Consider the following 17,973-nt stretch of genomic DNA (forward strand, 5'->3'; position numbering starts at 1 on the left):
AGTGGAAGGAGTAGAAGAAAGTGTTATGGGTGATATGGGCTTGGTAATAGGAATGAGAGAGGAGAAATAATAATTGGGTTCTGCAATAAATTTCAGCTAATAATAGTGAATACCTTGTTCAAAAATTGTAAGAGGAGGAAGCATACTTGGAAAGGGCACAGGGACATTTCAGTTAGATTACACCATGATCAGGCAGAGATTCAGAAATCAGATATTGGACTGTAAGGCATATCCAAGAGCAGATATAGTCTCAGATCACAATTTAGTAGTGATGGAAAGTAGCCTGAAGTTTGAGAGACTAGTGAGGAAGAGTCAAAGAGCAAAGAAGTGGATACAAAAGTATTAAGGAATGAAGAGATATGCTTGAAGTTCTTTCTAGTATCTCCCGCCACGGAAGTCAAACACGTGCCAGAACAAATGGACGTGGCCAGCCCATAGAGGACTCCGCGTCCGCGGCGGCTCTTCTGCGTAGCGGCTCTCGCGCAGCGAGGGCGCCACCGCTACACCACGTGCAGACCGCGGCCAATAGCCACTCCCTCCGGTTTCGTAAATAGGGACCCACTCTGCCCTAGTCCAGTCAGTCTGGTACTCACTCTGGATTGTGTCTCTATCTCGGCGGTACTGCGTTCTGGTCGTTGCTCATTGTTGACATTTGCCTGGCTCTGGTTCCAAGTTGATTTGCTGTTGGTGTTTGGTGTTGTGGTTTCTACAAGCCTCCGTTGTTTATTTCTTCCTTGTTGTGTCGGTCATAGTCGGTCGTTGTCGGTTGTTGTCGGTTGTTGTCGGTTGTTGTTGGTCTGTCGTCTGACTCATCCTTGTGTTTACCTGGTGGTGCGTGCTCCACCACCGGCGGCTTCCCCGCCTGGCAGCTCTGATCCGCAGCCCAAGGCGTTCCCGCGGTTGGTTTCGGTAACTACATTCTCCAAGGCTATAGATACTGAGGTAATGAATAGCTCAGTAGGCAATTCCCAGGTGAAGGGGAATGGACATCTCTAAAAAAGGAAATCACAGAAGTTGGAGAGAAAAATATAGATACAAAGAAGGTACAAAAAAATACAGAAATACAAGCCACTTAGGAATGAAATGAATAGAAAGTTCAGGGAGCTAAGGTAAATTGCAAGGGCTGATTCAGCATATAGAAAAGACAAAACAACCTTTAGTGAAATTAAAACCCAGAGTGGTAACATTAAGGGGAATTTCACTGTTAAATGCAGAGGATAGCTGATAGGTGGGGAGAGCACTCCAGTCTCTATGAAGGAAAGACTTGTCTGATGATGTGATAGAGAAAGAAACGGGAGTCATTGTAGAAGAGATAGGAGATCCAGTATTAGAATTGGTATTTAAAAGAGCTTTTGAAGACTTAAGATCAAAGAAGGTAAAAGGGATAGATAACATTCCATCAGAATTTCTAAAATAATTGGAAGAAGTGGCAACAAAATAACCATTTGCATTGATGTGTAGAATATATGAGTCTGGTGATATACCATCTGACTTTTAGGAGAAACATTATCCATGCAATTCCAAAGACTGGAAAAGCTGACAAATGTGAGAATTATCTCACAATCAGCTTAGCTCATGCATCCAGGTTACTGACAAGAATAATACACTGAGGATTGGAAAAGATTATTGAGGAGAGGTATATAACAAGAGATATGGGTAAATCCTACTTTACATCCACAATGCCATTGGTATTAAGGACCAGGAATCATCGTAAAATTAATGAGCAGGAAGGTGCATGTACATGGTTCAAGAGTGACCTTGTATGTAAAAATATTTAAATTGTTAGTGATGTAACTCATTATTACAGAAATTAAATAAAATTTCTCTATTCCCCCGCAAAAAAAAAAAAAAAAAAAAAAAAAAGAAAATGCACATTGATTTTCCCCAAAAGCCGAAAAGCTAGTCTTTTGGCTTTAGGAAAGGTAAAGGGGCCAGAGAGGCAGCTCTGATGTTGTGTTTGATAATAGAAGTAAGACTAAAGAAAAATCAAGTAACGTTTGTAGGATTTCCCAACCTGGAAAGAGCATCTGACAATGTAAAATTGTGCAAAATGTTCAAAATTTTGAGGAAACTAGATGAAAACTATAGGGAAAGGTGGGTAATATACAATATGTACAAGAGCCAAGACTAAGCAATGAAGTAGAAGACCAAGAACAAAGTGCTCAGATTAAAAAGGGTGTATGCCAGGAATGTAGTCTTTCACCCCTTGTGTTCAATCTATGCATGAAAGAAGCCATGAAAGAAATAAAAGCAACCTTTGAGAATGGAATTAAAATTCAAGGCGAAAGGATGTCAATGATAAGATTCACTGATAACATAGTCTTCCTCAGTGAAAGCGAAGGAGAATTACAGGATCTGCCAAATGAAATGAAAATCTAATGAATGCAGAATATGGATTGACAGTAAACAGAAGAAAGATGAAAGTAATGAGAAGTAGCAGAAATTAGAACAGTGAGAAACTTAACATCAGAATTTGTGATCATGAAGTATATGAAGTTAAAGGCAGTAAAATAACCCATGAACATTGGAGCAAGGAGGACATAAAAAGCAGACTATCAATGGCATAAAGGGCATTTCCTACTAGTATCAAGCACGAGTCTTAATTTTAGGAAGAAATTTCTGAGAATGTATGTTCTGAGTACAATATTGTATGGTGGTGAAACATGGACCATGGGAAAACAGGAATGGAAGAGAATTGGAGGATTTGAGATGTGATGCTACAGAAGAATGTTGAAAATTAGGTGGATTGATGGGGTAATGAATGCGGAGGTTCTGTACAGAATCAGAGAGTGAAGCAATATGCAGAAAACACTGACAAGAAAAAGGGACATGATGGTAGGACATCAGTTAAGACATCAGGAAATATCTTCCCAAGTGCTAGAGAAAGCAGTAGAGGGTAAAAACTGCAGAGGAAGATAGAGATTGGAATACACCCAGCAAATAATTGAGGACATATGTTGCAAATGCTACTCTGAGATGAAGAGTTGGAACAGCAGAGGAATTTGTGGCAGGTTGCATCAAACCAGTCAGGAGGCTGATGACTAAAATAAAAAAATGTACGTGACAATTTACAGATGTTTAGAATTACAAAACTATACATTACCTCAGACTGTACATGGCCTGCAATCAGTGTAGGTCTAGGAATGTTTCTGGAGAATCACCTTCCATTCAGTTTGTGTATCAGCAGTGGTTGGATAACTGTAATAAACAAATTGCCTACCATTGTAGAGACAAATCAGTCGGCAACATGCAAGTGAATATGTAATAAACAAATCAAAAACATCAATAAACCTATAGATCATAGATTCTTCAAAATGATGTTATTGGAGCACATGAGAGGTTAAGGAGTAGGAGAAACAGCACATAATATGTGAGGGAGTTATGTCATCGAATGTGAAGGAAGAGGCACAAGCCGTACATAAAAAATTGAGGGTGACAGTCTGTCACATTCAATTATTCTCATTGCACCAGGAAGGGAGCCTTCAGTGATGTGGAATGTGTCAAACTAAATATCAGAGGCAAAAGCCGTCAAAGTAGATTACTTCTCTAAAGTGTACTAACAACAAATCATGGCCAGTGCTAATCTGTTCACACTGGTAACTATGGGAATTTGAGATTACTTGTGTGTGATTTTTATACTTACATGACAATACATACACTTTTAAATGGTGTTTGTGGATAGTAATAAAAGTGAATTAAAGATGTGGGAGAAAATGACAACCTTGACAAAAATTCACTGCTCCTTCTTTCATATTTCCCAACTACTGTTTATATACAATACTTCAGATGAAGTACGCTAGACTCTCACTAATCCGTCCATTCCTGGCATATATGGGTGCCAGGTTAGTGGAAGTGCCAGATTATTGAATGTATGAATTTTATTTTATTCATTTATTTATTTATTTTTTTAATTTGAAAACATAGGGGATAAAGTGTACTGTACTTTATTAAATTGAAGGATATGATTTTAAAACATAGAGAATATATTTTATTAAATCCAAAAATACATTAATTTTCAAAGAAAACTTAGTCCTTGAGTGTATACTAATTTTTAACTGTCACCAGCCAGCCGCTGTGGCCGAGCGGTTCTAGGCGCTTCAGTCCGGAACCGCGCTGCTGCTATGGTCACAGGTTCAAATCCTGCCTCGGGTATGGATGTGAGTGATGTCCTTAGGTTAGTTAGGTTTAATTAGTTCTAAGTCTAGGGTACTGATGAGCTCAGATGTTAAGTCCCAAAGTGCTTAGAGCCATTTGAACCATTTTTTAACTGCCGCAATGATGATACGCGATGGTGGCATGCTTTATCACCTAACTGCTTTACAAGAATTACATCGGTACTGCATGTATCTGGTCATTGCATAATGTATGCCAGGAAGATCTCGGCAGCTTCAGCACCAGCAGTGTGAGAAATCTTCATGCTCTCTCCTTCTGTGTCCTCTTCTTCATCACTTCCGTCATTACTTTCTTGTACGCTTTTGATTATTTCTTCATCTGTTAAAAGTTTGGTCCGTATCACAGTTTTCCTCATTGAGCCACTTACTAGCATTTTCATCATCAATTTCCTCTCCCCCTGGAAGGTTGTGGAACATGTTAGTGTACAAAGTAATTGATAATTCCGAATTGACTGGCTCAACACTGTCACTCACTACTGGATCCAACTCTGCATCAATGGATGGCCACAATTTTCTCCAGCTCTTCATTATCGTAGCACTCTCCACTTTATCCCATGCTTTGGCTGCTTGGAAAATAGCATCACATATGTTAATTGCTTTCCATGCCTTCAGCATAAGATCAATTGAGTCATTTTCACTTTTGTTCAGCAAGGAGACAAGAAATGAATGTCGATAATGACATTTAATTGATTCCAAAATTCCCTGGTCCACGGGCTGTATTAGGGCTGTCACACTGAGTGGGAGAAAGAATGCTTGTAGATGTATATTATTGGACTTTAGAGAAACATGTGAAGGATGATTGGTAATGTTGTAATTATCAGGATAGCTTTCAGTGGAAGCTTTTTCTTTTTTAGCTGTTTTCTCACTGCTGGTACAAACATTTCATGGAACCACCAAGAGAATATTTGCATGTCCACACTTTCTTCTGAGCCCAATACTGCACTGGTAGAGTATTTATGTCAGTGTGTTGAAAACAATGTGGATGTTGGGATTTTGTAATCACCATAAGTGGTAGTTCATGACTCCCATTTGCATTACAACACATCATTAATGTTACGCACTGTTTCTGTTGCTTGTAACCGTGCACTTCCTTCTCATTCTTGGCAGCTAATGTTTTTGAAGGAAGGATCTTGTAAAAGAGGATTCCTGTTTCATCAGCATTATACAAGGCATCGGCAGTTAAATCTTATTCCTCTATTATCTTCCGTATCTTGTTTAAAAACTCATCAGCATCCTTATCATTAGCTGAGCAACTTTCCCCAGTGACTGTCAGCTGCCGAATGCCATGTTGTTTTTCCCAGTTTGATAGCCAACCTCCAGTCGCTGCAAACAAGTGACTACCGCCAAGTTGTTCGTTAAATGCAGCTGCTTTTTCCTTTATAATCGGACCACTGACTGGAATTCCTTTACTGGGTTGTTGTATGAACCATCTATAAACAACTGTGCCCAGTTCTTCATTCTCACTCTTTTGCATAACTTTCTGTTTTCCCTACTCACTATCTATTTGTGTTGAGTACTATAGAACAACATCTTCTTTCTTTTTGATGTCCAACATTGAACTCAGCAGCAATGGGTTGTCTGCGAAGAACCTTAATTTAACTTTTCTAAAACTTCAAGTTTCTGCTTGAGGTCTAGTGTAACGTGTTTCTTTTTAGAAAACATGATTCCAAACTGTAAAGAAATCTACAATTTCAATTACTGTATATAAAGCATTGTTTAACTAAGCATTGTTGCACATGATAATTCATTGTGAACGTGTTTTTGGATGTGCACCAGATTACTGAGAGGCCAGACGACTGAGGGCTGAATTAGCAAGAATCTAGTGTATTTATTAATTAAATAGTAGAGGTGTATGGTCTTTACATTCTTGAGTCCAAATGTTGCTGTCACTTTTAGGAGTGGCTAAAGAAATATTATTTTCCTTTGTTTTTGGATATCTTAGGATTTTCAAATTCCTGTCCGATATCTGCCAGCATCAGAGTGTAAAACTCCATCCTGAATCCTAAATGGGGATGCATAAGCTTTATGTAAATTATTTTGACCTCTAGTATCCTGATTGTGAATTGCAAAGTACATCCTAAATCCCCTTTAATTATTAATCACAAATATCATTACAGAATACATATTGACATTTAAGTGTAAGCATCCTTATGTGCTTGAAGAAACCTGTTCTACTATTCTCCTGAAAGTCCGCCAGTGCCCTGAGTAAAACATTTATGTACATAAAGAACAGAAGTAGTCTCAGCATCAAACCTAGCAAATACTATATTTAACGATCTATTAAATTTCGGGTGTGCAGCTGTGTAAACCCCACTTTCTCTCCTAATATTCAGCCATATACCTTTTGCCCATCTTTAGAGTGAGCAGACAGACTGATGCTGTAATACATGTGCCATCCTTTTAAAAGTGCAGACCGTGTCATTGTGCATGTGGTAGCAGATACACAAGTGCCACAGATGTTGATCATTGGCAAAGAAGTATGCATAAACGGAATCTGTGACAATGGGGTCTATCCATGTTGGGATATCAATGTATCATTATGAACTGCATTGTAGTGATATCTTTATGTGTGTATTAAAGAGAGTGCCAGATTCCAAGGTTTGTCCAGGCTGAAATCTTTACCTCTATTAATTCAATTCTTTGCCAAATGAATGTCAAGTGATTCTGTCACCATTGAGTCCCAAACATATGAAACTGACACTAGAATTTCAACTTCTGTATACCAGTGTTTTTAGAGGATTTTGTAAAACCCCAGCCTTTTGGAGTTTCAAGTCATCTTCAGTGGAGTCCAATAGTGCTGTTTGTTGCCTTCAGTGGATGGCAAAAAGTCACTTTAATTTTGTGTTGGGTGAGGATCTAACATATTTTTGATAGTATATTGGGAAAGCCACAGACTTAAATTTCTTTTTCCTTTTTTCTTATGTCCACTTTAGGTTTTATTTATAGCATATTATGTATGTATTGTGGAGAATACTCATTTGCTTCAAAAACTCCTTCTACGAGCAGAAGCTCATCCTGCATATTGCTCTCATCAGCAGTGCTATGTGCTTGGTGAATCGTAGTTCTGTACGAGTTGTCTTCTGATAACTGGGTATCATCACAAATAGATCAGAACTTAGCAGACACAAAGGTAAAGCAACTTTTCAACCTACCCAGAAGACAGGGTTCTGTCAAAGATGACTTGATGCTCCACAAGGCCGGGGTTTACTAGATCCCTTCCATGTGTACCATTTCATATGTTAGACAGCTGAACTTGTACAGTGCTTGAAAGATGCATAGAACACCACAGGTACACATGGATCCCTCAGCCCAATAAACTGGCTGCTAGTTTTGAAAACGTGAGCTAATAACTTTTGTGATCATTTTAACAGATGAGTGATGGTGGAGTATCCAATGCCTTTCTGAGTAAACCTATTGTAACTGTTTCTGATACATCATTTTTAGGAAGAACTGATAGGCAACAGTGTGAATTTAACATTATTCTTCTCACCATTCTGTCATTAGATGGTGGAATATTATTTGTCTTTTGACTTTATTCATTTCAAACCTAATAATGCTTCAAATTATTATTGCCTTGTTCTTGGAATTGCAAATTTTTTATGCGTATTACAATATTTCAGTCTTTTTGATGACACATTGAAGAATTTTGCAGGTATTTTTGGAGTTCATTAATAATTCTTGAATAGAGGTAGTCCTCTGCAGCAAACAAAACTCTCTCTTCTTTGCACAAGATAATTTGAGTCCAAATCTAAGCTACCCCCTTTCTCAACATCAACTGTAATTTTCCCTAATCCATTAAAAGGAATATTGATGTAAGAACATTTTTAGGAAAGAATTAAATTTATCATCTACTGGGAGTTGCCCATCCAGCAAATTCTCCTCAAATAGTGTACCTGAGTCAGCGTTCACAGTTCTTCTGTGAAAGTGTTTTTTTCTCTTCTTAGTGAAGTAATCAGAAACTGCCAGTTCATCTTCGCCAAAGCAGTTATAATCTCATTAGTATGCAGTGTCAGTTATCTTTATTACACCAGAACATTCCGGGACTCAGAAATAAGGTAATTAACTACTCATTTGTATTGATGAAATGAATTCATCTAACCAAATTGACCCCAATGAACCATGGACCTGCCGTTGGTGGGGAGGCTTGTGTGCCTCAGCGATACAGATAGCCGTACCGTAGGTACAAGCACAACGGAGGGGTATCTGTTGAGAGGCCAGACAAACGTGTGGTTCCTGAAGAGGGCCAGCAGCCTTTTCAGTAGCTGCACGGGCAACAGCCTGGATGACTGACTGATCTGGCCTTGTAACACTAACCAAAATGGCCTTGCTGTGCTGGTACTGCGAACGGCTGAAAGCAAGGGGAAACTACAGCGTTAATTTTTCCCGAGGGCATGCAGCTTTACTGTATGATTAAATGATGATGGCGTCCTCTTGGGTAAAATATTCCAGAGATAAAATAGTCCCCCATTCGGATCTCCGGGCGAGGACTACTCAAGAGGACGTCGTTATCAGGAGAAAGAAAACTGGTGTTCTACGGATCGGAGCGTGGATTGTCAGATCCTTTAATCGGGCAGGTAGGTTAGAAAATTTAAAAAGGGAAATGGATAGGTTAAAGTTAGATATAGTGGGAATTAGTGAAGTTCGGTGGCAGGAGGAACAAGACTTTTGGTCAGATGAATACAGGGTTATAAATACAAAATCGAATAGAGGTAATGCAGGAGTAGGTTTAATAATGAATAAAAAAATAGGAGTGTGGGTAAGCTACTACAAACAGCATAGTGAACACATTATTGTGGCTAAGATAGACACGAAGCCCATGACTACTACAGTAGTACAAGTTTATATGCCAACTAGCTCCACAGAGGATGATGAAATTGATGAAATGTATGATGAGACAAAAGAAATTATTCAGGTAGTGAAGGGAGACGAAAATTTAATAGTCATGGGTGACTGGAATTCGGTGGTAGGAAAAGGGAGAGAAGGAAACGTAGTAGGTGAATATGGATTGGGGGTAAGAAATGAAAGAGGAAGCCACCTGGTAGAATTTTGCACAGAGCACAACTTAATCATAGCTAACACTTGGTTCAAGAAGCATAAAAGAAGGTTGTATACATGGAAGAAGCCTGGAGATACTGACAGATTTCAGATAGATTATATAATGGTAAGACAGAGATTTAGGAACCACATTTTAAATTGTAAGACATTTCCAGGGGCAGATGTGGACTCTGATCACAATCTATTGGTTATGAACTGTAGATTAAAACTGAAGAAACTGCAAAAAGGCGGGAATTTAAGGAGATGGGACCTGGATAAACTGACTAAACCAGAGGTTGTACAGAGTTTCAGGGAGAGTGTAAGGGAACAAATGCCAGGAATGGGGAAACAAATACAGTAGAAGAAGAATGGGTAGCTTTGAGGGATGAAGTAGTGAAGGCAGCAGAGGATCAAGTAGGTAAAAAGACAAGGGCTAGTAGAAATCCTTGGGTAACAGAAGAAATATTGAATTTAATTGATGAAAGGAGAAAATATATAAATGCAGTAAATGAAGCAGGCAAAAAGGAATACAAACGCCTCAAAAATGAGATCGACAGGAAGTGCAAACTGGCTAAGCAGGGATGGCTAGAGGACAAATGTAAGGATGTAGAGGCTTATCTCACTAGGGATAAGATAGATACTGCCTACAGGAAAATTAAAGAGACCTTTGGAGAAAAGAGAGCCACTTGTATGAATATCAAGAGCTCAGATGGAAACCCAGTTCTAAGCAAAGAAGGGAAAGCAGAAAGGTGGAAGGAGTATATAGAGGGTCTATACAAGGGCGATGTACTTGAGGACAATATTATAGAAATGGAAGAGGATGTAGATGAAGATGAAATGGGAGATATGATACTGCGTGATGAGTTTGAGAGAGCACTGAAACACCTGAGTCGAAACAAGGACCCGGGAGTAGACAACATTCCATGAGAACTACTGACAGCCTTGGGAGAGCCAGTCCTGACAAAACTCTACCATCTGGTGAGCAAGATGTATGAGACAGGTGAAATACCCTCAGACTTCAAGAAGAATATAATAATTCCAATCCCAAAGAAATCAGGTGTTGACAGGTGTGAAAATTACCGAACTATCAGTTTGATAAGTCACGGCTGCAAAACACTTACGCGAATTCTTTACAGACGAATGGAAAAACTGGTAGAAGCCGACCTCGGGGAAGATCAGTTTGGATTCCGTAGAAATATTGGAACACGTGAGGCAATACTGACCCTACGGCTTATCTTAGAAGCTAGATTAAGGAAAGGCAAACCTACGTTTCTAGCATTTGTGGACTTAGAGAAAGCTTTTGACAATGTTGAATGGAATACTCTCTTTCAAATTCTGAAGGTAGCAGGGGTAAAATACAGGGAGCAAAAGGCTATTTACAATTTGTATACAAACCAAATGGCAGTTATAAGAGTTGAGGGGCATGAAAGGGAAGCAGCGGTTGGGAAGGGAGTGAGACAGGGTTGTCGCCTCTCCCCGATGTTATTCAATCTGTATATTGAGCAAGCAGTGAAGGAAACAAAAGAAAAATTCAGAGTAGGTATTAAAATCCATGGAGAAGAAATAAAAACTTTGAGATCCGCCGATGACATTGTAATTCTGTCAGAGACAGCAAAGTACTTGGAAGAGCAGTTGAACGGAATGGATAGTGTCTTGAAGGGAGGATATAAGATGAACATCAACAGAAGCAAAACTAGGATAATGGAATGTAGTCGAATTACGTCGGGTGATGTTGAGGGTATTAGATTAGGAAATGAGACACTTAAAAGTAGTAAAGGAGTTTTGCTATTTGGGGAGCAAAATAACTGATGATGGTCGAAAGACAGGATATAAAATGTAGACTGGCAATGGCGAGGAAAGCGTTTCTGAAGAAGAGAATTTTGTTAACATCGAGTATAGATTTAAGTGTCAGGAAGTCGTTTCTGAAAGTATTTGTATGGAGTGTAGCCATGTATGGAAGTGAAACATGGACGATAAATAGTTTAGACAAGAAGAGAATAGAAGCTTTTGAAATGTGGTGCTACAGAAGAATGCTGAAGATTAGATGGGTAGATCACGTAACTAATGAGGAGGTGTTGAATAGGATTGGGGAGAAGAGAAGTTTGTGGCACAACTTGACTAGAAGAAGGGATCGGTTGGTAGGACATGTTCTGAGGCATCAAGGGATCACCAATTTAGTATTGGAAGGCAGCGTGGAGGGTAAAAATCATAGAGGGAGACCAAGAGATAGATACACCAAGCAGATTCAGAAGGATGTAGGTTGCAGTAGGTACTGGGAGATGAAGAAGCTTGCGCAGGATAGAGTAGCATGGAGAGCTGCATCAAACCATTCTCAGGACTGAAGACCACAACAACAACAACATATATTTCTCAACATAGCCACCCTGGTGACGAACACATTTCTCCCAATGAGAGACTACTTTGTTGATTATCATCACTGTAGAATACTTGACTTTGTTGGCAGAGCCACAGTCTCAACTTTGCTTGCACCACTTCATCAATATCAAAAGTGAAGTCGTCTAATGTGTTTTATAAGTTTTGAAAACAGATGAAAATGGGGGCCAAGTCGGGGTCTGTATGGGGAATGATCAGTGATGTTGTTGTTGTTGTGGTCTTCAGTCCTGAGACTGGTTTGATGCAGCTCTCCATGCTACTCTATCCTGTGCAAGCTTCTTCATCTCCCAGTACCTACTGCAACCTACATCCTTCTGAATCTGCTTAGTGTATTGATCTCTTGGTCTCCCTCTACGATTTTTACCCTCCACGCTGCCCTCCAATGCTAAATTTGTGATCCCTCGATGCCTCAGAACATGTCCTACCAACCGATCCCTTCTTCTAGTCAAGTTGTGCCACAAACTTCTCTTCTCCCCAATCCTATACAATACCTCCTCATTAGTTACGTGATCTACCCACCTTATCTTCAGCATTCTTCTGTAGCACCACATTTCAAAAGCTTCTATTCTCTTCTTGTCCAATTTAGTTATCGTCCATGTCTCACTTCCATACATGGCTACACTCCATACAAATACTTTCAGAAACGACTTCCTGACACCTAAATCTATATTAGATGTTAACAAATTTCTCTTCTTGAGAAACGCTTTCCTTGCCATTGCCAGTCTACATTTTATATCCTCTCTACTTCGACCATCATCGGTTATTTTACTCCCTAAATAGCAAAACTCCTTTACTACTTTTAGTGTCTCATTTCCTAATCTAATTCCCTCAGCATCACCCGACTTAATTTGACTACATTCCATTATCCTCGTTTTGCTTTTGTTGATGTTCATCTTATATCCTCCTTTCAAGACACTGTCCATTCCGTTCAACTGCTCTTCCAAGTCCTTTGCTGTCTCTGACAGAATTACAATGTCATCGGCGAACCTCAAAGTTTTTACTTCTTCTCCATGAATTTTAATACCTACTCCGAATTTTTCTTTTGTTTCCTTTACTGCTTGCTCAATATACAGATTGAATAACATTGGGGAGAGGCTACAACCCTGTCTCACTCCTTTCCCAACCACTGCTTCCCTTTCATGCCCCTCGACTCGTATAACTGCCATCTGGTTTCTGTACAAATTGTAAATAGCCTTTCGCTCCCTGTATTTTACCCCTGCCACCTTCAGAATTTGAAAGAGAGTACTCCAGTCAACATTGTCAAAAGCTTTCTCTAAGTCTACAAATGCTAGAAAAGTAGGTTTGCCTTTTCTTAATCTTTCTTCCATGATAAGTCGTAAGGTCAGTACTGCCTCACGTGTTCCAACATTTCTACGGAATCCAAACTGATCTTCCCCGAGGTCGGCTTCTACTAGCTTTTCCATTCGTCTGTAAAGAATTCGTGTTAGTATTTTGCAGCTGTGACTTATTAAACTGATTGTTCGGTAATTTTCACATCTGTCAACACCTGCTTTCTTTGGGATTGGAATTATTATATTCTTCTTAAAGTCTGAGGGTATTTCACCTGTCTCATACATCGTGCTCACCAGATGGTAGAGTTTTGTCATGACAGGCTCTCCCGAGGCCATCAGTAGTTCTAATGGAATGTTGTCTACTCCCGGGGCCAGTGAACCCAAATTGTCAGATTGTTGCAGCATTTTTTTTTATGATTTGGCATTGTCATGCTGAAGGAGAGAGTATTCCTTGTGTGGATGAACTCTTTGAATTCATGCTTTCAATTTTCTGAAGGATTGTGGCACACAGTTTTTTACACACAGCTGTATTACACACTACAATACAGAGCCCGAGGTTGCAACTTGCATCAGCAAAGCAGGGTAGCTGATGGAGTAGTATGCATGAAATGTAATACCTCATTTAATACTGATAACAGAGCAAGAAATTCAGAGCTTTCATTTTCAGCACAAACTTGAATGTTATGAAAGATAGATGCACTTAGAAATAAATGAATGTTGTGCAGTTTCCTTTTGTTCTAGTTGTTAACTTTACTGTGGTGATGAAACAAAAGCTGGACATTACTAACTCTGAGTACTCCCTATAAGAACTATCCAGAAGAAAATCACTTTTGCAATTGTGATGCCATTATAACACAATATAGTCAGTTCTCATTTATTACCACCAATTATAATTAGTAAAATGTAATTGATTAATTAAGTTTAAAACCTATGAAGAAATGCCATTTTATTTGCAGTTTCCTGTAAAAATATGAGTACCTTGTCTCTCTTCTCAAATAAGTTTCTGATGTTCTTATGGAAAAGTCCAACTCTTTTATGATTGTGGCCCTTTGTGGTTTTCAAGATGTTTATTTTTCTTTCTACACTGATCATTGCAACTGTATCTATAGCAATTCAGCAGCTATGCCTTTCAGAAATATTTACTCTAAAAATCCTACTGAAAATACTGCACATCACTGCATGCACTGGAAATTAGTCATGCAAATAACTTCCAAGATAAACATTCAGAAATAAATGATGGCACATTTGGTACAACTACAAAAGGGCTGAGGCATCAATCACGTATATGTGTGATGACCCCTCCTTACTAACTAACTTCTGATACCTTGTATATACATGTTCGACAGAGTGCTTCTCCAGATCTTGTTGTAGCGCTCAAAGGGTGATACTGTCCTCAAATATGAGGTAGTTCTAAACAAATACTGATGGTCTACAATATAAGAAACAAATATTAATGGCTGTGCATTACATGAAACTCTATATGTGAAATCATATTTCTCATTCTAAATATTATCGTTTTTTTATTACATGCTTTTACAAGGTGGCCCTTGTTTTCAAGCAGTTTAACTTTTAATGCCTGTAGCCTGAAGACAACCAATTAATGTTTTCCACAGTTTAGCAGGCCCTTTGTAGTTTCATTTTGTTGTAGCTTCATTTTACTGTGAAAGGAACTGCAAAATATTTACAACTCATTTTTTTGAAAAAGTGTTTTTTCAATATTTTGTACTTTTCCAATGAAATATTTTTGTACTGTCATAAAGTATCACTTACAGGGTGACATACTTTGCTGTTGAACATACAAGTAGGGGACATTGGCTTTTCTCAAATAAGGGACTAGACCACTTTCTCAATACAAAAATTGTTCCTGTTTATTTTCTAAAACTCTTGGTTGACGTATGCTTAAAGCAACATATTTCATATTTTTCAGTAAATTTGTCATTATTATGCTCTTAATGTGCATGGGAGCATAAAAAATCATGAAATTATTGCTATTGTTTAAAGTAATGAGATGTGAGCTTCACCAAACGTACAAGTTTCCAAGTTGTTCTTCTTGTCTATGTTGAACCAAAATTAATATGCTCCAGAAGACATCAAAACACCATAATTAGTGCATTTAGGTGCAAATCTGAAGAAGAGACACATATATGCATTAAGTACCCTTGCCAGCTCTACATCTAATGTACATCCATACTCCAAAACCACTGTGAAGTGAATGTGCAAGGTACTCTTGTGTTGTACCATTTTCTGGGGCTCCTTCCCTTTGCATTCAATTATGGAGTGTGGGAAAAATGATTGTGTAAACTCTTATGTTTGCACTGTAGTTAGTCTAATCCTGACCTTGCAATCATCACAAGACTGACACATAGGGTTTTATAGTGCATTCCTATATTCATCTCTTGTAAATGATTCTTGAAATTATGTGAGTAGTCTTCTATGGAATAGGTTGCATCTGCCAGTTCACGTTTTTCAGCAGCTGTGACACTCTTCCATGGGTCAAACAAACCTGTGACCATTCCTGTTGTCCTTAGTGTACATCCCATATCCACTGTTAGTCCTTTGGAGACCAGTTGTATTTCCCTATCATTCTGTCAATAAACTGAAGTCAGCCACCTGCTTTAGGTATTATTGAGACAATTTGATTTTTCCATTTCATATCCCTACAAATTGTAACATCCAGTTATTTGTATGAGTTGACCAATTCCAGTTGTATCTCACTGATGTAGCATTCATAGGATGCTATCTTTCTTTTCTTTTTTTTTTTCATTTTGTGATTAATGCAGTTTCTGAACATTGTTGATCTTGATACTACTTTGAAATCTTATCAAGATCAGACTGAACATTTGTGCTTTTTTTCAGTCAGAACCTCATTACATATAACAGCATCATTTGTGAAAAGTCTGATGCTGTTATATTGTCTGCCAAGCCTTTAACATACAAATGAACCATAAGTGTCCCAACACGCTTTCGTGAAGTGCATCTGATTTTACTTCTTCATTTGTCAATGACTCCCCATCCTAGATAACATGCTGTAGCCTCCATAAAAATAAATCTTCAATCCAGTCACAAATTTTATTTGATATTCCATACAACCATATTTTCAATAATAAGTGTAGGCATGGTACCAAGTCAAACAGTTTTCAGAAGTCATGAAATGTGTCTATGTGACTGCCTTGATCCATGGATTTTAGGATGTCTTAAAGTACATCTGTACATTATTTTACCATTTACATTAGATTATTACTTATCATTTAAAATGTATGGCATCAATATCAGCATGAAAAAAATTGTAAAAATTTCTTTCTCACTACATGACAGTGCTACCACACCTTTTTAAGTGTGTCATGTGTCCAAGGCAGGCTAGAATGCTAGTTGATCACTCAGAGAAAAAATTTGGTGAATTATCTAGAATGGTGTGTAAAATCATGAGTATTCGAAGTCATGATGACAAAGATAAATTGACATTGTTATTGCATTGCATTTTTTTCATTATAGAGCTAAAATTAAACCAAGTCACACAATTGTAGACATCGATGGTAATTAATTATTTCCTGTAGTGAACATGGATGTTTGCAATGTTTAAATAATTCTGTGTAAATAATTTCTTGTTTCAGAAAAAGAAGAGAAATCTGTAACATCACAGAGAGCACTGAATTTAGCTGATAAAATAACTTCACAGACAGATCGTTTGGATGCAATGATCATGAAAGCTGAGCAAGCAGAAATAAGCATGTCTCACCAGAACAAGCAAATGCGATCGTTTCTTAGATAATAATTTATCACTCTAGTGGATACCCTTAAGACATATCTTAAATATGACCAGCTGCTGAAGTCTTAAACTGAAAATGGTTTCCAATATTTTGGGGATCTATTGCTTCTTTCTGTGATTTTTTTATATGAGTAAATCCATTTTTACCATCAGTATTACAAATGCAAAAGGTTTCAACAATATGTTTTTTTCAGGATGACAACCAGCAGGTATAATTAATGATTTTACAAAATTAGTGCACTAGATCTGTGTTAAAGGTGGGTGACAGGCCTTTGAGGTATAAGACTGATCATCCGGCCACATGTTTATAATAAGAGAATAAACCTGACACCTAGCTGTTGCATTCCTGCCTAAAGCATTGCAGTACTCACATTTTTCATTAAGCTCAATTTTGTTTGAAGTGTAAGTGTTGGTGCCATAACTGAAACATTTGTCTGTGCTTTCATACAGAAGATGTTGAAATGGTGTAACATGCCAAGTGACATCTATTTGCTGTTTGTACACTTCTTTCACAAACTTCACTTTTCAGGATTTAGGCCATGGTCTAAAGCATATTTTGGAGACTAACATTTCTTTTTGATTATCTTGTTGCTGACAAATCCTGCCATTTTGGTTCCTAGAGCACACTTGGTGGACAAGCTCTTAGATTATTTTCTTGTTATTATTATTATTATTATTATTATTATTATTATTATTTACATAAAGGCCCATAATTTATCTTGCTTGTCCAGCATCCTTCTTTACTGATGAAATTTTTCTCATGTTTATAAACTTCTATAACCTCTTACTATAATGTGCATGGTCAGACTTAATTGGTCATGAATTCCATAGATAAAAATGATATAAATTGTGGTCTGGTTTGTGTATAAGGCATTTGATATCATTGGAGATAATCTGCAGCAAAGGATACTACATATTGCTATAGTATTCATGGAGTATACTCTTTAGCAGACCAGTGATTATATACGAGACAGAGTAGGGGTATGCGGCGGGGTGGGTGTGAGCCAGAGGAAGGGGTAGAGGGTTCTGTACTGTGACCATCAGTGTCATTAATAATTAATAAATGATGTGCCAAATCATGTACTGCCAGTGGATGACAGTGGTCTGTTTGTTATAAAGATGAATAAAGCTGATTTACATGATAGAGTCATTGTAGCAAGAGAGCAAGCAAGCAAATTGTTTAGACAAACATTCATTGTGAATGACAAAAAAGAAAGCAATTTTAATGAACTTCAGCCATATGAAGAACAAATTAGAAAGTAGTCTAACAATAGCACTTGTTTAGACAAAAATTCATTGTGAATGACAAAAAAGA

General features: G+C 38.0%; 1 protein-coding gene across 1 annotated transcript in view; it reads left to right on the forward strand.

The window, feature by feature from the left end:
- LOC126100940 (uncharacterized) overlaps positions 1 to 17,285 on the forward strand; it is a 115,035-nt gene extending 97,750 nt beyond the window's left edge. The window contains exon 4 of the mRNA XM_049911603.1: positions 16,504 to 17,285. Coding sequence (XP_049767560.1) covers positions 16,504 to 16,661 — 158 coding nt within the window. The 3' untranslated portion in view covers positions 16,662 to 17,285. The remainder of the gene's footprint in view (positions 1 to 16,503) is intronic.
- The last annotated feature ends 688 nt before the right edge of the window (positions 17,286 to 17,973 follow it).

This window comes from Schistocerca cancellata, chromosome 9 (assembly GCF_023864275.1).
Source record: "Schistocerca cancellata isolate TAMUIC-IGC-003103 chromosome 9, iqSchCanc2.1, whole genome shotgun sequence".
Classification (NCBI taxonomy): Eukaryota; Metazoa; Arthropoda; class Insecta; order Orthoptera; family Acrididae; genus Schistocerca; species Schistocerca cancellata.